General features: G+C 46.4%; 1 protein-coding gene across 1 annotated transcript; it reads right to left on the bottom strand.

Moving 5' to 3' along the window:
• Nucleotides 1-3,612: 3,612 nt before the first annotated feature.
• Nucleotides 3,613-14,316, bottom strand: GMFG (glia maturation factor gamma). Its single transcript, XM_056845724.1, has 7 exons — nt 14,221-14,316; nt 12,602-12,698; nt 11,901-11,950; nt 7,319-7,368; nt 6,249-6,331; nt 5,233-5,306; nt 3,613-3,701 (listed from the first exon to the last, which is right to left on the bottom strand). Exons 1-7 carry the CDS (start codon nt 14,221-14,223, stop codon nt 3,630-3,632), a joined length of 429 nt encoding a protein of 142 aa, XP_056701702.1. The 5' UTR covers nt 14,224-14,316; the 3' UTR covers nt 3,613-3,629.
• Between the last annotated feature and the right edge of the window lie 13,291 nt (nt 14,317-27,607).

Here is a 27,607-nt window from a genome sequence, read left to right as displayed (position 1 = left end):
CACTGGGACTTGGGGAGGCTTAGGTAAGAAAGTAGGGAGGGGCTGAAGGCGTGAATCCCCAGGACTTATGCCAGCTGACAGGCAGGCAGGCTGGGAGGGGAAGCTGGAACAGAGAGCTGCGGGGAATAGACCAGGTCTAGAGCCACCACCGAAACTGACTGGTGTCCAGTCAAAGACCAAGGCCAGCCAGGCAGCCTGCATAGCTCTGCTGGGTCAGGCAAAATCAACAGGCTTCCTGGTCAGATGAAGTCATTCTGGAGCAGCAGTTTCCAAACTTTTTGAATCAAGGAGCACTTTTCAGGAGAGAAATTCATCACGGAGCACAAATTTTCACCTAGCACCTATATACTAAACCAAATGACAGTAGTATTTTTCTTTCCATTCTCTTCACAGAGCACAAGGAGATGTTTTGCAGAGCACCAAGTGCTCCGTGGGGCACAGTTTGGAAACCACTGCTCTAGAGGAAAGGATAACCCAGAGAGTTTGCTGATCCCACTGCCTTAGGTGTTCCCCTGTGCAGTGCAGCAAACCAAAATTTCTCCAGCAGTCATAGAGAGCAATCCTAAGGAGGTCTACTCAGGGCTATTCAATTAGGCTTACTCTTAATTGCACTGATAATGTCTCCGAAGCGCTGTTCAGGCATAACACAAAATCATGGTTTCATTAAGCTAACTATTGCTAGTGCAGTTGTCTGAGCGCAGGCCATTCAACAAACTATGGTTAGTTAGGATTAGGGTTGTGCATATTGATATACCTGAACCAAAAATAAACCCAAATTAGCTGTTTCTGCAATATTCAGGTTTCGGTTTTACCAAACACCAAAACCTGGGGATCTCCCCAAAGCCAAATAGGCGATTACCGAATTTTTTTATTATTTTTTTCGAATTTTTGGATTCGGCCATTCACCTTTGCTCAGATGCATGGCTCCGTGCTTTCTCCCGTTTTTCTATCTTTCTTTCTTTTTTTTTACTGGTTTTGTCAACTTTTGAGGTCAGGGTTGTGTAATCGGACCCAACTTGATCTGACCAACCATTCAGTAGGTTGATCTGGATCAAGCATCAGGGTTTTTAAAAAGATGGGGCTCACCAAGTCCCGTCCAGAGGGATATACCCTCCAACTAAAAAGAACCGGCTTCAGCAGCTGCTCACACCACCAGGCTTCCGAAGGAGACTCCCTCTCCCGCGAGGATGAGCAGTCTCCTTGAGAACAGCCCCCGTGGTCAAGACTTCGGCTGGCTCTGATATCACCACCACCACCCCTGAAAATCTGCTCTCAAACTGAAGGTCGCCCCAAGTAGAGGCTTCTTTTCCCCGCACCGTGACCATCTCTTGAAATCAGATTTTTGATTACTATAATAAAGGACTGTTCACAGGATGTCATTTGCCACCACAAGAAATGTTTTCCGTGCCTTATTTTTCTTGCAAATAAGCTGCTTTCCTCAGTTTGGAAGCTAATTTGCATGGACATCATGCTATGCACCCCAGATATGAAGGGAACCCCCAGACTTCGAGGCACCAGCCTGTCAACTGGCTCTTTCCACCAGTCCTCAGGAACGCTAAACGTCTGCACCTGAAATCCGATGGACAGCTCAGCTCGCAAATGCCTGGAGGATGGGAGTGATCCCTTTGCTGGCCCATAAAATTGGATCCCCTGTCCCAAAGTTTACCAAACTTTGGTGACCATCTAAGGAGAGTCCCTTACAGCCATGCTGCAAATTTGGTGACTCTATCTCCAAAAATGCCCCCACAGGAGCTTTGAAAAAAATTCCCGTAAACTATAATGAACCCAAATTTTCCAGTAAAACTGGAAGTAAAGTCAGAATACCCCTTTACCAGTATGGGTATTCAGCTTATTCCGGGTTTACCGGGAAAAAATCGTGCCCATTAAACCCGAACCCGAAATTTACCGATTTTGTTTTTGCACAACCCTAGTTAGAATCCATCAAACCCAGAGCTGAAACCATGAAGTTGGTTTATTGCCAACAGTTCATCTAAACTATATTTTAAGTGATGTCTGAATTCTGACACCCTGGTGTAATCCTGGCGCTGTCCTTGCATACTCCTCAGCTACAGAGATATCTGGCTAGCACAAAGGTGATAAAGCCAGTATTAGTCATAGCAAAGCTGCCCCACCCCTTTAGCCATTTCAAGCAGAAATCCTAAAAACACAGAGTAGGGAGTTGGTCCCATTGAACTCAGTAGCCTTACTTCCAAGCAAACACACTTAGGAGCGCTCTGCACTCTGCTCATTCCTGTCCCTTCTGGACTTGCTTCAGTCACACACTCACAATGAGTTGAATCCACCAGAGCATTTTCTCAGAAATGGTATATAAATGACAACGAATATACTAAGAGGATTCCTTTAGTAAGGTGCTTCTGGAAGGCATCCTTTTCAGCTGCTGCAATGCCCACATATGAACAGGATTTACTCCAAACAACAGATACTTCCCAGCATGGGGCTTTGGGGCTGTCAGGACCAGCCTGCTCCTGGTAAGTCTCTGTTCTTCCCGTGATGATCCTCTGGAAGTCTTCTGTGAGAATCTCAGCAGGTGTAGCTTGTCACATCAGAGCACTGCTATGGTTTGAAAAGCTGAATCTGCCAGAATGCCTTCCCCTGCAGGAGGATTCAAGAGGTACTGAAAGACTTCGGAAGTAATAAGACTTGATGGGGACCAGCTGATTCTTCCCACCTTTCTTGCTACCCAACAGCAAATCTATGGGTAGAAGGTGCCATCCGGTGGTCAAAGTATGTATTTGCAAACACTTCAGGGCTCAGTTTGCAGGTCTCCCGTAGGAGCTAGGGTTTTTTTTGCGGGAGGGGGATCCTTTAATTTGCGGCATTTCCATTTTATAAAAATTGAAGCTTCTTTTTAGAATAGGAAGAATTTTATCATTTTTTTTAATAAAAAGACACTGGCAACTCTGGTGCTCCCCCCACACCCAAAAAAATTCTGATCTCCATCCATTTTATCCACCCTGTTCTGCCCACCATGATCCTCCCCCTGTTTTTGCAAGACCATTATCACCCTTGTGATGCATAAGTGATTTTGAGGGTGGGAATCTTTTAACAGTCTTGGCAGGGTGCTTCAGTGGGGTGGTGGGGTAACTTAATGGTTTAAGAAAGGTGGACCCTTATAAGTGGATAAAAGCCACTTTGTAGTTTAAAATAACTGTACTTATTCAGGGTAAACATTTATGATGTTGACAATTTGCAGATGGTAAAATGCACAGAAGTGACTTGAAGAGAGGGATTATGAACGTTCTTGCCGGCTATGAAGAAACAGCAGATTTCCCACTCATGTAATTGAAACTCCACCTGGAAATGGGGCAGTCCCAACCAGTGAGAAAGGGTTGCCTACAGGAAATCTCACAAGCAAGGCGGCCTGAGGAACACAAACTCAACACAATTGTGCTATCACTAGCAATAGGGAAGCAAGCTATGGATTCAAAGGCTTTATTTCATTTTTATTCACTCAGCAAACTCCAGTGGTATCGATGGTGTGTGCATGATGTTTCCACATGTCTCAAGTACACCCACTGCTCGGTACACCCTCCACGGTGAGGAGACCAAATCTCAGGACTTGTTGTGGGTTTGAGATATAGCTCAAGGCCCAGGATTATCCCCGTTGGTTAGCGGAAAAATGCCAGGTGTTCCTTCAGCCACTGCTCCGTCAGATCCTCTGTGGTCCGGATCTCAAAGACCTGGCAAAAGGACAACTGGAGTCAGGAGGAGGCAGCTGTCCGGGCTGACAACACAGCCAGTCGTCCAGCCCTGCCTATTCCAGGGAGCTGAGGAAGAGGGATGGAGGACATGAACCTCGTTTTAACAGAGAACTTGGACTCAGCATGATGGGTTTACCCCCATTCCCTCTCCCCTAGGCTGTGCTGTTTGCATTAAGAGGATAGTAATTTGAAGAACAGGGAGAAGCTTCAGGGAGACAGAAATGACTGGGAGCTGCTGGCTGAGGTGGAGGGCTGAAAAGATTAAGCTGACAGGCGAGAGTGGGCCAGATGTTGCTGCGTGCCTCATGCAGTGATGGACTTGCTGGATCAAAATGTCACAAGTAATGGGTATATCTGGATCACCAGTGCCTGTTCCGTGACAGCGTGTCCTACAGAGCTGCTAGAATAGCTGTGTGTTCTGGAAATGGAAAATGTTCTCTTGAGCTAACAAACATCTGGTGGCCCTTTTTAAAAAAGGACCCCAGGGAGTCAATTTAGAATAGAGGTGGTCATGAAAAGGAAAGTGGAGGGAAAGGTGGAATGTTGGTTAGGCCAGGATACAGATGTAGAGATGACGGAGGGGGGAAGTGTATTCAGTTTTGCAAGCTAGCAACCCAGCTAATGCGCATGGACATTTAAGCTTGACAAGCAAGAAAGGATAGCGACCATTGCCTCACCTCCCTGCTTGTCCTGTCTTTCATTTGCTCCCTTCCCCCACTGCACTAATAAGCAAGAGTTTATTTTATTTTATTAGCTTTTTATCCCGCCCTATCCCTACCAGAGTAAGGCACAGAGCATCTTACATCCAAATACAAGCACATGATCCAATTAGATCTACATCATAATAGTATAGAATAATATAAAATAATTAAAAATCTATAATACAATATACATTAAACAATTTAAAACCAGAAAACCAAAGATCCAGATGGCTCTAACAGCACCTCCATATCAGTGGTAGAGGTGGACATGCAGGTGGAAGAATGGACAGGCGTGAATAAAAACAGACCAAGGATGGAACAGAAATGGAACTGGGAGGCCAGCTTACAATGGGACCGTCGTTGCCCTCAACCATAGGCCTGGTGGAACATCTCCGTCTTACAGGCCCTGCGGAATTGAGCTAAGTCCCGCAGGGCCCTGGTCTCACTTGACAGAGAGTTCCACCAGGCTGGGGCCAGAGCCGAAAAAGCTCTGGCCCTGGCTGAGGACAGCTGGATATTTCTCGGGCTGGGGACCACTAATAAGTTGATATTTGACGAGTGTAAAGCTCTGTGAGGGGTATATTGGGAGAGGCATGTTTCCTGAATGAAGGCAAATGGAGGGAGGTGGTGGAGGAACAAATGGGTGAGAGAAGGTGTAACTACCTCATCCTGGGAGTTTAAAGGAATCTACATTGCTCTGGGTAGCAATCTGGTAACTGAGCTATACAGGAGAAGGAAGTGAAGCGAGACAAGAGTCTTGGGATGCTCAAAAGGGGGAATGAGTAGGAGCACAGGTGCATCTGAAATACCTTGGTGAGCTCGGCCACCTGCACCAGCCTGTTCTTGCTCCCGGCATACATCATCTGCTGCTCCGGCTTGCATCCTGGAGAAGGGAGAGCAGAGAGAGCGGCTGCCTTATTCACTATTCATATTCATAATCCTGACAGAACTGAGTTCAAAGTACTTTGCAATGGGTAGTGTCATTCTCAGAGATCAGAGACGGGAGAGAAAATGATCGTTGCAGCAAGGGTGGGACTTGGGACCTCGCTCACCCAGACTCCAAACCCATATTGCTTTCTGAATGGTGAGAGAATGCATTACCCGGCACAAGAGCAGCAGCTTCCTTGAGGGGAAACGCCACAGTACATGAGGAGCAGTTTAATGCTGAGCATTTATAGAGCTCTTCAAACCTTTTAAAGTGCTTTACAGCCGCTATCTCCTTAGAACCATCAGAACAACTCAGTGGATTACGCTGGTATTATGACCCCCACATTCCAGAGGGGAGACTGAGAGGTGGCAGCTTGCCTCTGAGGGCACCTATTGAGTTCACGGCAGAAGTGAGGTTTGAATGGGGAATTTCCAGCTCACACTCCTCGCAATTATTTTTGAATTGCTGTATCAACCAATAGTCTGATAAGGTCCTAGAAAAACTTGATTTAAATGTGGCTGATGAGGGAAAGGTACTCTGCAGTGAGACTTGTCACTTGCCTGGCATCGGTGGGGTGTTACTTGTGCATAAAAGCTACATGTGTAGAGTGGCCACTTTCACGAGTGGCAGCCAAGTGTCATTGCAGTGTGAGTGCAAAGTACCAGGAGGGAATGCTTTCTCCTCAGCCAGCCTCAAGGTTAAATCAGACCGTAATCAGGCACCGCTGGGATTTTCAAGGCAAAATGTAGCCGGGTCCAGCCATGGTCCAGGCTTGCAGACTCCCTCAAAGTGTGACATCTGTCCTCGCCATGCACCAGAGCCGATCCCAACCCAAATCTGGGGTTAAAATTGAGACCACCTGGATCAAATTCTGTTTAGAAATTCAACAGTTCTTACCAACTGGGCTGGAGAAGATGAAGCAGAGAGGGTAGGAGATCCGACCGTCATCATGGAGGTATTTATAGCTGTAGACCACAAATGTAAGACCCCTAGTCAAGGAAGCACCACAAGCTGGGGAGTTGGGCTGAAGGAATGTGGATATACAGGTGACAACGAGTTGCCAGCCATTTGTGGGCTTTCTCTCACATTACGTTGCTTAGGTGTATGCTTAGGTTACATTGCTAAGGGGTTTTTTTTTTGTCTTGAGAGGAAATTAAAAAAACGTAGCTTGTGAATGAGACAAGTCACCTCTTCACACATTATGGAGTACACAGGTCTTATTTGAGTCACCACCCCGAGTCCGATGACAGTCACCTCTGAGTTGTGGGATCTTCTCCACTCCTGAATGTGCACTGACCAGTTAGGATCAGGACCCTAGTGCCTGTGGGGAAGGGGCTCAGCCTTCTGCCCTGTGCCATTTTCCATGCCAGAAAGACTTCCAGGGAGGTGCACTTGGACCTGTTGGGGGAGACCCATGAGTGGGGAGACTCAAGTGTGCAAAGTCTCCCTGGGTTTAAGGACTCCTGTGTTTGTGAGGTAAAGAGTGGGACCACTGGTGCTGGCCTTTCCGCCTTTACTCAGTTCAAAAGGCGACCCCTTAGTTGCCATTTATAGGGTTACCAACCTCCAATTAGGGCCTGGAGTTCTTCTGGAATTACAACTTATATCCAGACTACAGACAACAGTTCCCTTAGAAAAATGGCAGTTCAGAGGGTGGAGTTCATGGCATCACATCCACACTAAGCTCCCTCTATTCTCCAAACTCCCCTGGCTCCACCCCTAAATCTCCAGGGATTTGCCCGTCTGGAGTTGGCAATCTGAGTTGCCAACCTGTCACTTAAACTTAAAACTAAAACAGCAGGGGTGGGACCTGGAGAATCTGTCTTTTTTGTTACATCCTCCTATCCCAGCTTTCGTGCTTAGTTTTGGGCTACAGTTTTGGGATAACAGAATAGTTGTGTCTGTAGGTGTGGAGATTAAATTTGAGGCTAATAAATATGTTTTCCCTCCCATTAGCACAAGGATATCGAGGCTGGCGTTCTGGCAGTTCACTTCTCAGCTCTTCTGGAGTGATGTCCTGTAGGAGAAGATCAGAAGGATAGACTACTGGTTCACAACCTGGAGGCTGGGGGTCCCTGGGGACACACAGAGTTACTGCAAGGGATCATCGAATCCATAATGCGCACTAAGCATTGTCATTGCTTAGCATTGTATTTTCTTGGTAGTATAACTACTATCACGTGGGTGGGTCCGTAAACATTTAAAACATTTTTTGACGTTAAGAATGGTTGAAAAGTTTGGGAACCACTGGGATAGGCCATTTAGGGTCTGGATAAGGAAAGGAGTGGTGAAAGAATAAAGTTTCACTTTCCTACAAAGTTTGCTTTCTGAACACTGGATTCTAGAAGCAAGTGCTTTACATCCATTTTTTTAAAAATTGCATAATCAATGTTGGATGACTTGAGAGTGGTGAGGTGGGTGGAGGGAAGGAAGGAAGAGGGAAGGAGAGCCCATTTCACTGCTGCAGCTCTTCTCTGTCAGTTTCTGGATTAAAAAAAAAAACTACTGGGCAAGCGCAGGAAGTTGCAGCCCAAAACTAAGCTCAAAAGCTGGGATAGGAGAACATAAAAAGAAGGAGAGCTTCTCTAGGTTCCACCCCTGCTTTGGCAAAGGTGTTGAGCATCTCTCTATCACGTCTGTATTTCACCCTTTCCACATGGAGCTCAGGGTAGTGTACATAGTTCACTCCCATCTGTTCTGTTCTCACAACAGACCTGTTAGGCAGCCTAAACTGAGAGAGAGAAAGGTTGCTCATGGCTGAATAGGAATTTGAACACAGATTCCACTCCCCCATCTTGAATCGAGCCTCTGACCACAGCAGTACAGGGGCTCTGCATCAGAAAAAGGTCTCTCCATATCGACAGCTGGAATATTTGCTTACCCTCCTTCGTGTCAGTACTTTATTCAGAACACCCTTCGCCACAGGGTTTACTGAGTTGTCAGTTTTATCCTCATAACAACTGCAATACCATAAGGTAAATTAGGCTGAGAGATAACGACTCGCCTGAGGCTACCTCAGGAGTGCCAGGAACCTGAATTCAGGCCTTCCCTATCCAAGTCCAACTTTCCATCCACTGACTACACCCCACATGGGTTCTTTTCTGCTGACTGTGGGATTCAATTTTGTCCATGCACAGCTTGGAAGATGACTGCAGGTGATAAGTGTCCTTTCAGTTTTCCACCTCAGGTGCCCAAATCTTTTAAGGCCGGCACTCTGCACAACTCTAGGAAATCTGGATCTCCAATTCCAGGCAGCTGAAAGCAGACAGCTGGAGTGTACCTATTACTCTAGACAAAAGCTTCTTAAACTATGGGTCACGACCCCATATGGGGTTGCAAAAAATTTGGCAATAGTAAAAGGTTTCTTTATGAGTTATTATCAGTAAATGTTTGATTTGTATGCCTATTTTATATACCTATATATCCGGGGTCGCGTAAAAATTTCTCAGGCGAAAAGGGGTCGCGAGTGGAAAAAGTTTAAGAAGCCCTGGACAACACAGTGAGGGAGGAAACAGTGGCTTAATTCCTCTCCATAGGCTGGCTGTTTCCTGGGTCGGGGCAGGAGGAGTGAAAGACCTTCAAGGGGTCACCAGTGGCCCAAGCATATGTATGCAATTGGGCACACAAAAAGGAAGGGGGGAATGTGTGGCTCTCTTATATAGGCTGCCACTCAGTCTGACTTCTGTGTCACTAAAGGAGGGGCTGCACATTCTGTTCCTCTGTATTAGCTTATTATCTAATCCTCTGATGCAGCACCAGGCACCACGGAATGAACTGGCAAATGCACAGAACTGCACGGAATTTGCAACCACTTCAGATCAAAAAAGATGGCTGGGAAGATCAACAGCCTCCCCGCACAAGGCTGAAGCGTGTGCCCGTGCTCTCCCATGGATGCAGCCAAGTCACGGGGTCCATTTGGGAGGGGCGTGGCTCAGTGGAAGAGCCTCTGCTTTGTGTGCAGAACTTAGGTCCCAGGTTCAATCCCCGGCATCTCTAGTTTAAAGGATTAGGCAGTAGGTGATGGGAAAGATCTCTGCTAGAGATCCCGCAGAGCCACTGTGAGTCTGAGTAGACAACACTGACCTTGATGGATAGGGTTGCCAACCTCCAGGTGGCACCTGGGGATCTCCCGGAGTTAGAACTGAGCTCCGAACTTCGGAGATCAGGTCTCCGGGAGAAAATGGCTGCTTTGGAGGGTGGATTCTATGGCATTATACCCCACTGAGGTCCCTCCCCTCCTCAAACCTTACCCTCCCCAGACTCAACTCCCAAAACCTTCAGGAATTTCCCAACCCAGAACTGGCAGCCCTATCCAAACCACCAATGGCCTGATTCAATATCTGGCAGCTTCATGTGTCCATGTATAATGGACCCGTGAAGCAAACAGGTGAAGGACAGAGGTCATTGGAAACTGGCAAGATTTCCAGATGCTGTGAAAGTGAGAGGAAGGGTGTGCTAGACCAAGGCACAGCCATGAGTGATAGGGTGACCTGAGGCACAGGAGGGCAGGAGAGCTCTTGCATCTTCAAGATTTGCTGAAGAAGAGATTGTAGCAGGTGCCGTATTTCTCACCACAACCTGCATGGGCAAGATGGACCTGCCAACATTCTCTGTGTTGCAGGAGCAGCAGATGTGTCTCTTGCTTCTGCTCACTGGCATCTTGCACAAGATGTGCAGAAGGGAAAGGGAAAGCTAGGGGTATAAATCTGAAGGAGGCCTCACAAGAACTTGATAAGCTCAGAATGAAGAGAAGCTCTCTAGGCCCCAAGAATTAGGGGCTGCTAGTTTGCAAATCGGGTGCCAAATAACGTTTTGGCCCTGTGGTCTGAAATGATTTGTCCTTAGCCAAGTACCATTCTCTGGCCACTTAACTAGCTGGCCAAGTTGGTTGATTGATTGGTTTTATCTTTGTATACTGCCTGGCAAGCATTATGGCTTGGAGGCAAATCATAAATAATGAAAATAAATATTCAGAAGCTTCAGTTCCCTGCCCCATCCCAGATCTGCCCAGAATATTATTAAACACTGTTTCCTGTATGGGCCCCCTCCTTCCAAAGATCAGCAAGACAATGTGTGAGCATCAATTCAGATGAGCATAACTTGCCAGTAGCTCATTTGATATTTTAAGAAAGTGTGTGTGGGGGGTCTTCCATCATATCCTCCCCCACCCTCAGACTCCGCTTGGCTAAAAAAAAGCAGACCAGAGATTCCACTGTTGCTATTTGATTAACGTTTCACAAATGTGCACAAGGGGTTGTATAACGTATTGAATTAAATATGAAAGCAAATGACGCCATCAGCACATTGCTCCCTCGAGATATTAAATTTGATCTGGAATTCAATTTGCTTTTAGCCCGGCCTCATAATTTCCAACGTACTGGCAAAATTTATGTCAAGAATGCAGGAATGTGGAATGGAGGAGTTGATGTGATTTCTTTTGGGAAAAGGCGATGTCGCTTTATGTCATATCCAGGCAATTGCTCAGAGCGCTGGGAATTCATTCTTTGGCATGTGCTTAAGAGAAGTGAAGAGACTAGAAACTGTGTGCATGTGTGTGTGTGTGTGTGTGAGAGAGAGAGAGTATGAAGGAAACAGAAAGCTGAAGAAACAGCCCTTCCCCCTACTAAGCATCTTGCTGTGTGTTCGTCTGTGTCTCTAGCATTGCAGCTACTACCCCTCCATTACAATAAGGCTGTAGGTGGAGAAAGTTGTTCGTACATTATCTTTGTCTCTAGCACAGATAAAAAATTTCTCTGTAATGTCCCCAATTTCTATTCATGAGGATATTTTGGCTTTGTGGAATTCTTCATGGATGTATCAACCAAGGTGAGTAAAGCAGGGGTCCTCAAACTGTTTGAGCCTGTGGGCACCTTTGGAATTCTTACACAATGTAGTGGGCACATCCATAAAATGGCTGCCACAGAAGGAGGAGCCAGCCATACAATGGCTGCTGCAGCTTACCTTTAATCACACATCTTTGAGCTGTGGTGGCAGCTGCTGGTGAAGCAATATTTTTAAAGGTCTGGACAGCCAATTAGATCACCACTGGCCAATCAGAAACCTTACTGGGCACAAGCCCCACCTGGCCCTACCCACGTAAAAATCTTTGATGGACACCACAGTGGGGACCCCTGGGTTAAAGAGTTAGAGTGGTCCCAATTGGTCCCAAATGCAGTGGCCAGACACTTGTCAGGGGCAGGATACAGGTATTGTATCACCCCCTGTGCTTCGTGATTTACACTGACTGCCCCTCTGTTTCTGGCCACAAGTCAGAGGGCTGGTTCTTAACTTTAAGGTCCTAAACAATTTGGAGGCAGGGTCCTTGAAGGACTACCTCCTCCCATAACTGTTCAGCACAGAGCTGAGCGGCCCCTTGTGGTTGCTTGGTGCAGCATACTCTAGGGCCGTTTTAACATCCCAAACTATGCCTTCTATGAATCTGTGGATTTGAATCATGGATATTTTAAAACCCTGGCCAGCCTCTTAAAAAAAAATAGAGAAGTTTATCCCCATTTTAAGCAGAGTGACAGAAGCTAAAATTCTGCCTACCTGAAATTCTTCCTCTAGTACCACCAGTTGCTTGTCTTTGTCAATTTTCACTGAGGACAGAAAAAGCAAAAATCTGTTAAAATGTTTTCATCTTCATCCTTAGGAAGAACTTGGAGCCCTAGGAGTGCAGAGTTCCTCAGCCTTATCTCTTCTAGCACCCCAGTGATGGACGAGGGTGGGAACACAGGTTTCCAGAGCTGCAATCCTGGCTTCAGAGAGATCTAAGCAGCTTGCCTGTGAGAAGGATTGCAACCAAGAGCTCTTTTCAATTCCCCTTCACATTTACAGGAGTGGTTATGTTTACCTGGAGCCCACATTTGCCCATATCAGTAGCAACAGAAGTTCTATCAGTATCAAAGCCACTCTCCTATGCAGTACCCACCCCAAGGTGTTTCTTGAGAACTCATCAGGCTTCTCAGATTCAAAAAAGGCTCTGCTATAGTACTTATGTTTCTTTTTCTTTTAAAAATATTCCCTGATGAAGAGTGACTGCTCCGGTTCAAAACGCACCAGGATTTTGTTACCACCTTATGCTAAAACTAATTTTGATATATGCATTTACTGAATTCACATTGTCCCTTCTGATACATGGGCCAGTTCGTGGGGCTTTTAATAACAACAGTCACAGGCCATGTAAGTCTAGTTCCATCCAAGTAAAAACTGGGGACTGGAGGAAGGCACTATGCAAGATGACAACTCACTAATTATGGCTGCATTGTTCGTCTCCTTCCGAAACCGAAATTTCTTCAGTTTCTCCTTCAGCTGTGGGTCCACGTCACACACAACCAGAGAATCCGACTGCAATGAAAACAGGAATGTGGGTCTCATTCTCCCTCTCCCCTGCTGAGGGATGTCATGCCACTGATCAGTTAATTATTTGTCTGTTATATTTCGCTTTTCTTGCTGGGACTCAAGACAGATTACATAGTATAAGTAAAGTACAACCAACAGGATGGGACTTCCAATGAACAGTGCAACAGGGTTTGGACTACAGATATCTGAAAATAAACAGAGCATCTCAAACAGAGCTGAAAAAAAGCAGGAGCTTTGAAACATGATACATCAAGTGATGTAGAAGCTACCTGGTCTGGAGGCAGCAGTAGAGTAGTATCGGCCACAGTTAAGACCATGGAATAGTCTAATCTCCTTTAGAATTTATAGTTTTGTTTGTTTTGTTTGGGTTATTACACTTTCCTGGAATCCTAGAACTTGGGACAGGCTCAGCTGCAAAATGCTTGTCCAAATAGAACACTGTTTCTAGAAAATATCTAGACAGGTATTTAGATGCCTTACTGCTCAGTCAGGTTCATTTAAAAAACCCAAACTTTTCTGAATTTTTTGTCTAAGAGCACTTTATAAACATTTACAATACCAGGTTCAGACTGGGATTGGTCTGCAGGTGCTGGATTAAAAGGTAATGTTGCTATTGTTGAATGATAGTCAGGGACCCAATGTCCCTCTGACCCACATGTCAAACTCCCCACCTAACGGCTCACTTGTCATGCAATTAGGGTTGCCAACCTCCAGGTGGTGGCTGGAGATCTCCCACTATTACAACTGATCTCCAGGTGACAGAGATCAGTTCACCTGGAGAAAATGTCCACTCTATGGTATTATACCCCATTGAAGTTCCTGTCCTCCTCAAACCCTGCCCTCCTCAGGCTCCACCCCTAAAATCTCCAAGTATTTCCCATCCCAAATCTGGCAACCCCACATGCAGTCCTCTGCTTGGAAAATTCTGGAGATCCTTTGTTCCAGACCTATGACCTAACTCAAGCTATCTTACACCTACAGACTATCCAACCATTCCTAGAATACTTCAGCAACAGAAGATGACTCTGCTTCCTCCTTATGGACCTTGTTCCGTTGTGGAATGGCTTCATACTTACTATCTTCTCTCGGAATGCGTAATCCAAATCTATCTTCCTGTCATTCAAAACCCACCGCTCCTTGCTTCCAATACCACATAGCTCCATCCAAAGTGTCCCTTCATTTTGAAATGCTGATCTGGCAACCCTGCTTCCACACCACACAGGAAGTTCCTCTCTACCAACTGACAGCGTGTGGCTTCCATCTTGGCCCAAGCCCACAACTGCCTGTCCAAAGCAAAGGCTGCATCTTGGAGCAACACGGGGCCAGAGACTCTGCAGCTTGATGAGTTATCCCACCTTGAATGGTTTCATGGTGACAATGATATATGAGGAAGTGGCAAAGAAAACTGATCTACTTTTTTAAAAGTTTAAAGGAACAAAAGCAGGTTTGGAACAAAATGTGACCATCCCCCCATTCTTGACCTAACTTAGGAAACATTTAACCTCACCATTCTGCCTTCCAAAGTCCAATCTCCTCGTCTGCTGAAATCCTGTCGTTCTGGGTTCAGCACTCTTGCTTCTGACAGGATGTGCAGCTCAGCTCCTTTACTCGGGACAGTCTGACAGCTACAAAGGAAAGGCGGTGCCAGAGGAAGTCATTGCTGTTGATGGGGCGGGGCGCCGAGAGATGCAAAAGGATTTCCTCCACAACTTCAAAAAGGGAAGCACTGCAGAAAACAACACAGATAATAGGCGAGAGGACACAAACAAACATCACTATGGACGCTGCGGCAGTCAAAAGATCATTCAGGGCATCTTTTCAAAGATGGAAAGTAGGCCCAAACAAGGGACTTCAAGTGCCAGTCTCATTCACATAACAGCCAACAAGGCAGTCCAGGTGGCTCAAGAAAGCAAGCCAAGGTGCACAATTAAGGGAAGATCAAACTTTACCACAGCATGAGCAAGTTTTTTGAGGAGGCCACTCCCAGAACTGCCGTTCCAATGAGAAACGAGCCGTGTGCTTCAGAACAGCCTTACTGGTTCAGGCCAAGATCCATCTAGTACAGATAACATAAGCAGAGAACTGTTGGATCAAACCAGTGAGGGTCCATCTAGTTCAGTATGCAGTCTCCCACAGAGGCCAACTAGTTCCTCCAAAGATCCAACAAAAGGCCATAGAGGCCGAGGCCTTCTCCTGAAGTTATCTCCTTACACTGGGATTCAGAGGTTGACTGCCTCTGAATCTGGAGGTTCCCTTTAGTCACCATGGCTGGTAGCCACTGATAGACCTGTCCTCCATGAATCTGTCTAATCCCCTTTTAAAGCAGACTATGCCTGTGGCCATCACTACATCTCTGGCAGAAAATATCACATTTTAATCACTCGCTGTGTAAAAAAGTATTTCCTTTTGTCTGTCCTCAATCTATTTCCCATCAGGTTCATTGTGTTGCAATAGATGGACTTTGTGGTGTCACTTAACATCAGATCCAGAGGGGGTCTTACCAGAGAGTTAGATGGGCAGAAAGGACGGGGCAGAAGGGTCATCTGATAACTATCCCTCCCTCTCTTCCTGTGCTTTGATGTTGTAGACTGATATTCTCAGAGACTTTCACTTCCATCTCTCTCTCTCCTTTGCCTTCTTCCAGACCAGAAGCTAGAAGCCGTATGCTCTGGCATACAGGCTTCCCCCTCCCACCACAACAGTGGAAGGGAAGGCAACTACCTTTTTATATCTACAAAGCTAGAAAGTTAGATTAGCTTAGTGGACTTGTTCGTCCTTTCCTATCAGTGATGTATTTCACCAATAAATGAGTTATTAGTTTGATTAGAACGAAAGCCTGCTGCATCTTTTTGTTTGCTTTGAGCACATGCTTGTGGGATCCTGTTAAAGGTGTAATTCTGCTGCGCACATTTGCCTTGTGCACTCTGCTAATTAATAGGAATATCACGACCCAGATATTCCAACAGGTTAAGGGCCCAGCACGATTCCGCTGCGCAACTCTGCTAATTAATAGGAATATCAGGACCCAGATATTCCAACACACTGGATACTCTTGAGGCCAACCAGCTCCCTCTCAGTGGTCTCTGGGGAAAATGGATAAGAAGAAACTGTGCCTTGCCTAAAGGAGAAAGGGAAGAAGCTGAAGACACTGCGTAGCTGCGCAGTCAGAAACAGCCTGCAGTGGGTATAGGACTACTTACCAGACATCAAAAACTATACAAACCATGATCAATTCTGGAATTGTGGGCAAGGGAAAGCAAGCTTTCTATACTGCCGGTGGACATATAAGGATGCATTCACATGTCCCATTTAAAATGCTCGCCCACCCTTGTCCGACTGCTTGATGTGAAAACCAAAATGGCAGGTCTAAATGTACAAACATCTTATTTCTGACATGTAGAAAAGAGAAAGCAGTTCTAAATGTATGGACATATCATTTCCAACGTATGAAAAGCCAAAAGGTAGATCTAAATGCATTTTTATCAGATTTCTGAATCTATTGATGGCCACGCAGGAAGGCTAATTTACAATTACATCCAACTTCCCTGTGCTTTACAATGCGGATGTGATTTCAGTTTAAGATCTGAAGGGGTATTGGAAACAGATATTTTATGATTAACCGTTACTGAATAATAAAGAACCCAGCTTGCAATAGATTCAGAACTACATCTTCTGCCTTACTTGAAAAGAACAATTTAAAGGGGCTCATGCCATTATTTCGTATGTGAATAGCTGCCAGATTGGTTTATGCTAAATGTTGGGAAAGTAAGAAAGTACCCATTTTGAAAGAAATGTTATCCAACTTGTGGAAAGTAGCTGTTCAGGGTACAATAACAAGTTATATTCCAGCTAAAGAAGGAAGAACGAGAATTAACTCTTTTACAGAAAGACCAAAATGTTTGACTTCCTATTAGAATGACACCAAAAGGAATATGAGAATTTAATATTATAATTTAAAAAAAAACAAAAAACCCTCATACATTATTATATTGATTGTGACTACTTTGGACTTTCAAGTTTGCATATCGTTTTGATAATTAAGAATGTAAAAATAAAGAAGTTGTCACAGTCATGAAGGCACAAAGGATTGCTGGGTAACCAGACACTGCCGTGCCACCCAGGGCAGGATTAACCATGAAGCAAAATAAGCACGCCCTGACCTGGATGGCCCAGGCTAGCCTGATCGCGTCAGATCTCAGAAGCTAAGAAGGGTCAGCCCTGGTTAGCATTTGGATGGGAGACCATCAAGGAATACCAGGGTTGCTGTGCAGAGGAAGGAACTGACTGTTGGAAAACCTGCCCTTTCTAGGACCGTGTCACTTGCCTGCACATTGAGAGGGGGAACTGACCACAGTCAGTTAGATAGACAGGACAGGGGAAGGTCATCTCTAGTTACACCTTGCCCTAATTTCCTGCCCCTTTGATGTTTAGAGAATGTATTGTCAGGGAAACTTCCCTTCTCTCTCTCTTCCCTTTCACCCATCATCCAAGCAAGATCCAAGAGCCGGGCGCTCTGTGCGTCCAGGCCTTCCCACCCCAAGATGAAGTGGAAGGCAGATGCTATTTTATACCCAGAAGATTAGTAAGGTAGATTAGGATAGAGATCCCTTGTTTGTCCTTTCCTATCCAAAGTGTATTTCCACAATAAATTGTACTTTAGTTTGATTAGAGCAAACGACTGCTCCCTTTATTTTCTTCACACACACGCATGTGTAGCTTTTGCTGTTGCTAAGCTTAAGGCACTCTGCTACATGCAGGAATATCTTCACGACAGATATTCCAACAGTGACAAACCACCTCTGTTAGTCTCTTGCCATGAAAACCCCAAAAAGGGGTTGCCTTAAGTCGGCTGCAACTTGACGGCACTTTACACACACACACAAAATAAGCACATGCTTAGGGCATCAAGGGAAGGGGGGGCACCACAGAAATTTTCCATTCCTGGATTTACCATGGACCATATGGTGCAAAACTGCAAATGGTGCAGCTGAACCAGGGTCCACAAAAAGGGACCTCACAATAAATGAAAAAATTACATACATACAGTGACTTAAAAAAAAAAAAACCTGAACATCACAATTTTTACTCTTATCCTTAAAAAAATGCAAGAGTCCAGTAGCACCTTAAAGTCTAACAAAAATATTTTTGTTAGTCTTTAAGGTGCTACTGGACTCTTGCCCTTTTTGACTACTGCAAACAGACTAACACGGCTACCCACTGTGAATTACCTTTAAAAAATATATAAGGATGAAGAAAAAGTGGGAACTGAGAATAATCACACTAGGCTCAATTTTTTTTATTATTAAATAATTTAATATTAATTGTTGTTTTTTACATCTATATGGGAGCACCAAAATCTTTTAAGTGCTTAGGGCCTCTAGAGGTCTTGATCCAGCCCTGGTGCCAGCCATTTCCGCACAAACGTTCGTACTTGGATTGTTGTTCTGGTCACGACAACAGTGCCAGAGCAGACGCTTGATAAGATGCCACGTGTGACCACTGTGCCACAAATAGCTTGGCCAAAGGGCTCAGATGGCCCCGGGAGAGAGCCCGGGGAGGGGGGGAAATCAGGTTGCTCCATGCACCTTTGCAAATGAGAATCTGTTTCCAGTGTGGGCAGACCTAAACTTGCAGATTGCTGAGGCTGGACCAAAGGCCCCTTACCCAACAACTTCCCCAGCCACAACCTGAAAGACGAGGCAATTTTTTTTAAATGGCCAACTGAGCAACCTGTCTTGCTCTGCCTCAGTTTCTCCATTTGTGAACTGGGAATAAAAAGGGATGTCCTCCTTGCAAATTCTGTGAGGGAAACAATGATATTAAATCACGTCTGATGAAGGAGTGGAATAATTTCACAGAGGGCCAGAAATCTTCATTTTTAGTCACAGACTATTTGAGGCTAAGGGAGGCCTTGAGGAAGCCTCACCCCCTCCGTCTCCATTCCCTGCTCTATAAAAAGAGAATAAATAGCAGGTCCATGTTTTTAAAATGTCTAGGTTGGTTAATAAACGGAAGAAACAACAGACACATCTCAAGATTGTTGAAAAGCTGTCTGCATCTCGGTGAATGTAAATTTTTTGTATTTGTACCCGTTTGCGTCATTGTTAAAATCCACCTTTCCAGAGGGGACCTGATTTATTTAAATGAATGTATACATCAGAATAGTTTACAAAATCCCACGCTTCATAAAATGATCACAATACTATTCTTCAACAGATAGCCAAATTGATTGGGTTTTGAAGTTATATAAAATAAAATTTCCTAATCTAATCATTTTACTTGATAAAAAAAACTTCGAGGTTAGAAAAATGGATTGTATGCCTTTCCTGAGGTGCTAATTGTTTTAAATGACGTGTACCTCAGAGTAACCAAGCGCCTCACAAAACGTGGGTGTCTGAATACATATGTCTGTATATATGCGTATGATTTCTGATTATTATATACTGGTCTTAGGGGCGTCGGGGTCTCAATGCGATATTCAAATTTAGCGCAAACAAAAGGCCAATAAAGACATAACGTGGAAGTTGACAGCGAGAGGCTTTCTGCCCGCCTGAGAGAATTTGGGCGGGAAAAGAAGAAAAGGGCGGGGCGTGGGGGAGGCGTAAAGCGACGCCCTCATGGCTCCACCCCTCCTCCTGCTCCTCCCTCCCATCTCTTTGGCGTCCCGTCAGCTGATTGGCGGTTTGGGGAGGCGCCTCGCGCCGCTCTCCTCCCCCCCTCCTTTCACTCCACCCCCGCAGTCATCTCATTGGCGGATGCGGCGACGAAGCGGTGGGGGGAGGGCAGAAGAGGGAGGCGGGCTTGAAGGACGAGCCTCCCAATCGAGGAGGCGGGGTTAATTGGTCTCCCTCAACCTCTTGAGGGAGAAGAGGACTTCTCATTGGCCGCGGGGAGCCGCCCGTCGAGCTCGCCTCAACTCTGCTCAGCCAATGGAAAAGGGGGAAAGGGTCCAGAGGCCGGAGGAGGGGCCTGCGGCGTGCGTAGTTAAGGGGCGCGCTTGCGTCACCGTGCGTTGTGACGTCGCGCGCCGCCCTCTGGAGTGTGTGGTGGCCGGAGCGGTGTGGGTCTGACTCTCGCTCCCCCATCTCCTGGCCCGGCTGGAGTGGGCCGCGGTGACGGTGAGTGCGAGGCCGAGGCCAGGCCCGGGGAGCGGCCTGAGGCGAGGCCTGGGCCTCCTGTCCTCCGCCCCCTCCCTTCCCCCGTCCCGGTGGTCCTCTAGGTGAAGGAGGCCCCGCCCCTCGGGGGAGGCTGGGGGAGGGGCAGGCTTGGGAGGGGGACGCGCCCCTCGCCAGGCATTCAGTCTCTCCCTCCACCCCTTTCCTACAATGTAAATACATTTCCCGGGAGGGGGCTGTGCCCCGCCCTTCCCCCATTCCAGCCCTCGCCTCAGCCAGGGGTCCAAATTCTTCCCACCCGTCATCTGCTTTCCTAACTTTTATGCTCTTCTCCCCCCCCCCCAAAAAAAGAAGGCAGGGTTCTGGGTTGGGGTTCCTCAGCTCTCTTATCTCTGGTCTCCCTTGCCCCCCCCCCAAACTCCTATCCTCCTTTTTCTCTCTAGCCAAGAGGACCACATCCCTCTTGAACCAAGCTGGAGGTTATGGATAGGCTGCACGGGGGGGGGGGGGGGACAAATTCCAGGAACTTTTTTGGGGGGTGGGGGAGGACAGCAGCGTGGCAGAAAGTGCTGTCAAGTCGCAGCTGACTTAAGAGGGGTTTTCAATGCAAGAGATGTTCAGAGGTGGTTTGCCATCACTTGCCTCTGTGTGGCAACCCTGGACTTCCTTGGTGGTCTCCCATTCAACCTATCTACATTATATGCCCATCTGGATTGGAGTGTAGTGTGGGCACAGCTGTTCCAGGCTCTTCCCAATATTGTTACAGCTCTAAATTCTCTGAAATCTTGCCTAATCCCACCCTTCACCTTTGGGAGAGTGCGGTTATTTGGCCCAAACACGGCATGGAGTGGAAGATGCTCTTTCCGCCTTTTTCCACCACCACTCCCCCTCCCACACGCAGATGTGCTACTTATCAGTGAGATGCTTTGACCGTGAGTGTCCCCTTCTTTCTCCCCCTCCCTCCAAACTTGGGTCTGTATTGCTTTCTCTTTTTCTTCCTCTCTCCAAGACTAGAGGTTTCCTGTTGCTATTATTTACAATATTGGTGGCCTGTTGCCTATTCCTATTACTGCCTAACTACTTAGGCAACAAGAAGAAATTGTTCAAATGTTGGTGGTTTCTTCATTTTGAGGAGGATCCTGATTCTTCTGACCCATTCACACACACATAAGCCCCCATACAGACACACGCACTGCCTCCAGATTATTTTCCTTCACCAAACCTTAGGCCTTTCTTTCTAGGCTGTGTCTTTGGTGTTTTGTTTGTCAACCAGCATTTTCCAGTGATGCCTGTTGGTGGCATCAATATTTTCTAGTCTCTGGTCTTTCCCCAGGTTTGTCTTGGGCACTCTTCTCCTGAGGCACTTATAACTAATGGACATGTGTGCGGTGTTGGACTGTGACTGGGGTGATCTGGGTTGAAATTCCTGTTCAATCATGAAGAACTGGGTGACTGTGGGCCAGTTTCTCTCTCAGTCTAACTCACTTCACAGGATTGTTGTGACAGTACGGAAGAGGGGAGCACCATGTAAACCAGGAGCTGCACCTTCATCTCTCAGTTTAGAATTGGGGAAGGGGGAGGCTTCTGTCACTTGGCATGTTCTAGCCCAGCCACAACTTGGTGTCGGGTCTGGCCTTGGTGCGGCCTACATCCCCCACCTCTCTGGGATGAAGTAGCCTCTGTTTAGCTGCCAGCTAGCCTGTGCTCTTCTCTCCACTGCCCCCCCCTCGGCCCAGTCAAGAACCTAAGTGGATGTCCTCTCCTTGTTGCTCTGTTTTGGGCATTAACTATTAACTCAATTGTTTAGGCAGGCAGCGATATTCTTATCTAGTTCCTTAGCTCAGTCCTGCTCCAGGAACTTTCCATATTCACACACAACTCACTCCTGTGGTCTTCTCCTGCCTGGGTCGTGCTTCCTAAGACACCTTTTGGCTGCTTCCCCTCCCCCAGCCGTCTTCACTGTAGCGCTTCTTGCCTGCTGTTCACCTAAGGATCCTATTACGAAGCCTGCTTTCCTGTTACTTTTGGAAGGCTTTTCCAAGAGTGTGCTAAGAAATCCCTATTAGTAGCCCTGAGTCTAGGCTATTCTGACATGTTGGGTTTCATATTGCTTGTTCCATGGGGAGCTAAGGCAACAACTTAACTGGTATTCAAATACTGGAGTCTTCTCCCTGGGCTACATTTGTGGCACCTCTAGCCTGGAAAAATTCCAAGTGTTTAAGAAATTTGATGTTGGTATTTAAGGGTGTTGAGCCTCCCCCACCAATTCCTACAACAGCTCGATGCTTAAACTTGCTGTTGCGTCTTAAACGTGGGCCCTCTTACAAACGGCATATCTTGCCTTGCCTATTACTTGCTGCTGGCTGGAAGTGAAGCAGCAGTGTTATTGGTCCAGGTTGGTCATTCTAGACCAAAGTGGACTGCCCGAACCGGAGGGGAATTGCCTCTGACACCCAAAGGTGCAGTGCTGGGGCTGCTTTTCTTCTTGGATACCTTGTTGGCTGATGATTAAAAGCCCTCCTACTTGGATCACAATATTTTATTGAATCTCCCTCATGCCCTTGTTGGAAGGGCCCATCTTTGTTTTTTCTCTACTTCATATGTTTGTGCTGTTAAGACTTGACTTGGAGTACTCGCTGTTCTTTTTTGTCTTTCTGAAATGTCCCAATGTGCATAATTGCGAACAGTTTATATCTCGCTGGACTTGAAATACATTGTGTTTCAGCTCTTAGGTTTGGGTCTGCTGGTCTTCTCTGTCATCTTGTGTCTAACCTGGCCAATAAGATTCTGGAGGGATAGTTACCTGCTTTTCTTCCCCACCATGTTGCCACTGTCGTTCCTCTTGGGTCCGAGGAGCAACCAGGTTTGAGGAGAGGCACGCCACTCCTGCCAGAGGAGCTGAGCACATTGGAGGGGAGGGGGTTTGAGTCTCACATGCAGCAGGTTCAGTGTTGCTCTGTACTAAACATGGGTGCTGCATGGTCTATATTTAGCGCTATGTAGTTTGCAGGACACCTGCTCCTTGTGTCAGGTGAGTTATGACAAGGCTGTGCATGCTGAACTTCATATTCTCATCCAATCACCTGTTTTTTTCTGCATGTGACTTCTGCAATACAGGACATGGGCTTCCTTGCTGTCATCTGCCTAGTTCTAGTGCCTAGTGAAGGTGATACTGTATCAGCAGGCACTTAAAATTGTGTTGCAAATAGAGAATCTCTGAGTTTTAGCAGGATTCTTGGGTTGTCTCCCTAGATGAGGAAACGAGACGGTGGTCTTTCCCTTGGAGTGAGAGCCATTTTGTTCTGCCTTGTGGAGAGGAGCTGTGGCTCAGTGTTAGAGCCTCTGCTTGGCATGCAGAAGGTCCCAGGTTCAATCCCTGGCATCTTCAGTTAAAGGGACTAGGCAAGTAGGTGATGTGAAAGACCTCTGCCTGAGACCCTGGAGATCCGCTGCTGGTCTGAGTAGACAATCCTGACCTTGATAGACCAAGGGTCTAATTCAGTGTAAGGCAGCTTCATGTGTATGAAGGCAAATTGATGACCAGAACACAAGTTATAAAATATATATTCTCTTGGTGTGTGTTTTCTTTTCCACCAACTCATTTTGATGCTCTTTGCAGGATTTGTCTCTTTTTCATACTCTTCTGCAGAGCGCCTTCAGTAATCAGTTCTTGTCAATGTTTCAAACAGCGCAATTGCTGGGCCAGCATTTCCCAAATTTCTGATAGCCAAGGTTCACAATCCCTGCCCCTCCCCCAAATAAATGCTGGTGCTCCCTTTTTTCCTGTTCGTACACACTGTAAAAGTAAATTAGGGAGAAGGGGTAAGAACTACTGTGCCTGGGAGGAATCCATCCTGTAAGCTTCCTGGCAAGGTCTCCTCTGAGGGTATGTAGTGTTGCTGTGTCTTGGCATTGGGAATAATTGGCACATTCATTAATTGGCACATTCATTCATGCCTGGTGCAGACACTGTTCATAAATACTGACCACATCAGAAGGTGAGTGGCACCTTTGGCCTAGTCTCCTTCTAAACATGCAGAGGTGCACTGGGCACACTCTTTTCCAGTTATGTAATTGGGACTCGCAGGAGACTTTAAAACTTGCTCATGGCATGCTCGTGTACTCACGTCAGTTTGAGAATTACTGGTCTGGATAATACAAACCACTTCTAAGTGAGGCCTTGACACAGGTTGGCAGATGTGTGGTAGAAGGTCCCTGCCTTATTTGTAGAGCAATCCTGGTGGCCCTGTTTGAGCAGCTCAGGCGCCTGTGTTTAAGACAACGTTGGCTGGATTTGTCAGGGCACAGTTAACAGGGCTGAGTTTCTGACAGGGAGTGATCAGTCAGTCAAAGCTGTCTGCCTGGAAAACTGAAGCAGATCAGAAAATTCAGACAGAGGCATTTGTTACTGGCATGTCTTGAAAAATGCCAAACCACGTTCTGTGTCTATGATAGCTGAAGCTATGTGAGGACTTGGCAGCCTAGATGTGGATAAAAGTTCTGTCTTTCTAGAAAGGTACTTGGTGGTGCTGCAACAGAGGAATAACCTTCATATGTATGTCAGGTGCTTGGGTCATTGTGTCCATCCCTTCAGAGGCATTAGATGGATGCCATCTTTCTACAATGCCTTTTTTTTTGTCACATTGGCCTGACTCCTGCTGTCTGTGGGAGACTGCTCTGGATCCTGTTTCAAGGTGCAGACAAAGATGTCAGCGAAAGGGCCCATTTTAGTCCACAGGAGCAACCCAAGCATATCGTCGTGAGCTGTGTTGCACTTGTTCAAGTGGGGTTCTGTGGCAAACGGGCCTGTATGGCCCCTTCCATCTATGATTCTATTAACTTAGAGGAGGGTAGGGAGCTGTTCCTGTTGGCAGCAGAGGAAAGGACTTGCAATAATGGGTTTAAATTGAGGGCAGAAAGATACCGGCTGGATATTAGATAAAAGTTGTTCATCAGTGGAATCCACTACCTAGGGAGGTGGTGAGCTCCCCCTTACTAGCAGTCTTTAAGCAGAGGCTGGACGAACACTTGTCAGGGATGCTCTAGGCTGATCCTGCATTAAGCAGGGGTTTGAACTAGATGGCCTGTATGGCCCCTTCCAACTCTGCAAGTTTGGTGTTAGCGTGTGCTGCCATACAGAGAAGCCGGCTTGTGTATATTTTGGGCTAGGTTTGTGCAATCACTGTCTGTTAACAAGGTAGGCAAGCCGAACACCATCATATGCATGACTTGGTTTCCTCGAGCAGTTCTGGCAAAGGACTGTTACGCAGGCAGTAGCATTCCTTGGATTTCACCTATGTTCACATGAGCATAAGCATTGTTAGCCATTCAGATGGGTATGTTTTATTTCTGTCTCATACAATCACTGGTAAATAGTGATGGTTTCTAGGGTTGCATTCTACATTTTGGGTGGGACATGTGTGGGGAACACTGCACAATTTTTGGTTTTGCCTACTGTAGTAAAAGTAGACATACATGCCCCCAGGAAAGGAAAAGATTAGGCTCTCCTATTTGTGTACAGTTTACATGGACCAGAGTTACTGCTCCTCTGCAAAGAGTGCTCTTATTTTTTTCCTCACAGGAATGGGGGGCAGACACTCAAATTTTAGGGTCCTCTTTTAACTGGGACTTTCCTAGACTTGTCTAGTGGAATGAGGGCCAAATGGGTGAATATTCAGAGGCAGTCAACCTCTGAATCCTGGTACCAGGAGACAATATCAGGGGAAGGCCTCCGCCTCTATGCCCTGTTGTTGGCCCAACAGAAAAACTGGTTGGCCTAACACAAAGATGTTATGCTGGACTAGATGAACCACTGGTCTGATCCAGCAGGGCTCTTCTTATCAGGGGAAGGCCTTGGCCTCTATGCCTTATTGTTGGCCCTCCAGAGGAACTGGCAGGCCACCGTGTGAAGCAGGATGCTGGAGTAGATGGACCACTGGTCTGATCCAGCAGGGCTCTTCTGATGTTCTTATGAAGGCCTTGGCCACCGTGGTAAGAGCGGTGGAGTCTGATCTGGAGAACCGGGTTTGATTCCCCACTCCTCCACATGAGCGGTGGAAACTTATCTGATGAACTGGATTTGTTTCCCCACTCTTACACACGAAGCCAGCTGGGTGACCTTGGGCTAGTCACACTCTCTCAGCTCCACCTACCTCACAGGGTGTCTGTTGTGTGGAGGGGAAGGGAAGGCGATTGTAAGCCGGTTTGAGTCTCCCTTAAGTGGTAGAGAAAGTTGGCATATAAAAACCAACTCTTCTTCTCTGTGCCCTATTGTTAGCTCTTCAGAGGAACTGGTTGGCTGCTGTGTGAGGCAGGATGCTGGACTGGATGGACCTTAACTCATCTGATCCAGCAGGGCTCTTCTGAGAGTCTTAATGGCATCTAAGTGTTCTTAATCTCCACTGTTGCTTTTTCTCCCAGCCACTAGCACTGTGGTCTAGTGCTCTGTTCATCCACACCTGCAGAATAGAGCTTGTCTAGGCCTCCTGCAAACACACACATGGCTCAAGAAAGCATTTCATCCTCCCTTTCTAAGGTGTAATTAGAGCCAGCTGCCCGGTTGCTGATGCTCCTCAGGACTATTCCTCGCTGTTTTCTTTGGGGAACTCACTTGCTTTGGTTGGCTTTAATGATAGTGTCCAGAGAATCCAGTCACCCAGGCAGCCGCTTCCTCAGTCTCTCATATTTTTTTCTTCTGAGGCAGACGCTTACTCTTTATTTAAGGATTTAACAGCAGCATGGTTCTCAAGAGCTGCTTTTCTTACTGTTCCATCCCGAGAGAAGACAGCTGTCTGTACCATGCCATTGTACAGAGGGTAACTGGGCTACACTCATGAATTTATTTTCCTTAATGGATTTTCTGCTGCTCTGATAGGCAAGGAGAGATCAGCCAAGAAGTTTAGTCCAGCAGTATCCACATCCTCATCTTCCTTGTCCTGCAGTCATATTGTGGATTCTAAGAGATTCAAGGAAGAAGGCCCTGCAGTCTAAATTCCCACTGTGGGAGGGGAATAAAAGGGAAGGGAAAAGGTCGATGAGTGATTAATATGCAAAGTTGCACGTCTGAGGGTTACTGTTGCCCGTGGCAGATTTCCTCTGTGTTGCCCTCAAAGAACCTGGGCTAGGTCATTCCTAGGAGCCAGCCTCAATCTCTGGAGACTGAGTGGGTAGCATTTAACAACCTCTTCTCTGAGAACAGTGCTTGGATGAAAAGTGTCCTAGGCATTTGTTCAACATACGTAATTGCCCTGCACATGTGGCCCTAAACTGGCATTTCTGAGTTAGGAGGGGGTAACTAAAATGGTTGTTAAACACTGCAAGGCAGTTATCCTATCATAGACTAATATAAATTTAGGTTTGAATGCTGGCTTGCCAGACTCAATTCTACATTCTAGTTGCTACCTGAATGGTCTGTTTCCCAACTTGGGCTGTTCCCTTGTTAATATTTATTTAATAAATTAATGTATTTAAGCTCTGCTTTTGAACTCTCAAAGCAGTTTACAGTTCAAATTCATTATGATATACAGTTCATGTCATGAGGGACCAGCCTGCCTTGCAAAGAGAGGGGGCATTCACTGCTCAGTCTCTTATCTCCACCTACCTTTTTTCTGGCATTTCAAGTAGCTCTTGCCATTGCCTGCCTGGCACTTTCTGTGTGTTGTCAATTTATTTATTCATTTATACCCCGCCTTTCTCACCAGTGGAGACCCAAAGCAGCTTACACCATTCTCCGTTTCTCAAGTTTAGTCCTGACAACAATCCTGTTAGGTAGGTTTGGCT

Source organism: Euleptes europaea, chromosome 3, assembly GCF_029931775.1.
Source record: "Euleptes europaea isolate rEulEur1 chromosome 3, rEulEur1.hap1, whole genome shotgun sequence".
Classification (NCBI taxonomy): Eukaryota; Metazoa; Chordata; class Lepidosauria; order Squamata; family Sphaerodactylidae; genus Euleptes; species Euleptes europaea.
The sequence above is the reverse complement of the archived record's forward strand: the minus strand, read 5'-3'. Positions and strand labels throughout refer to the sequence as shown.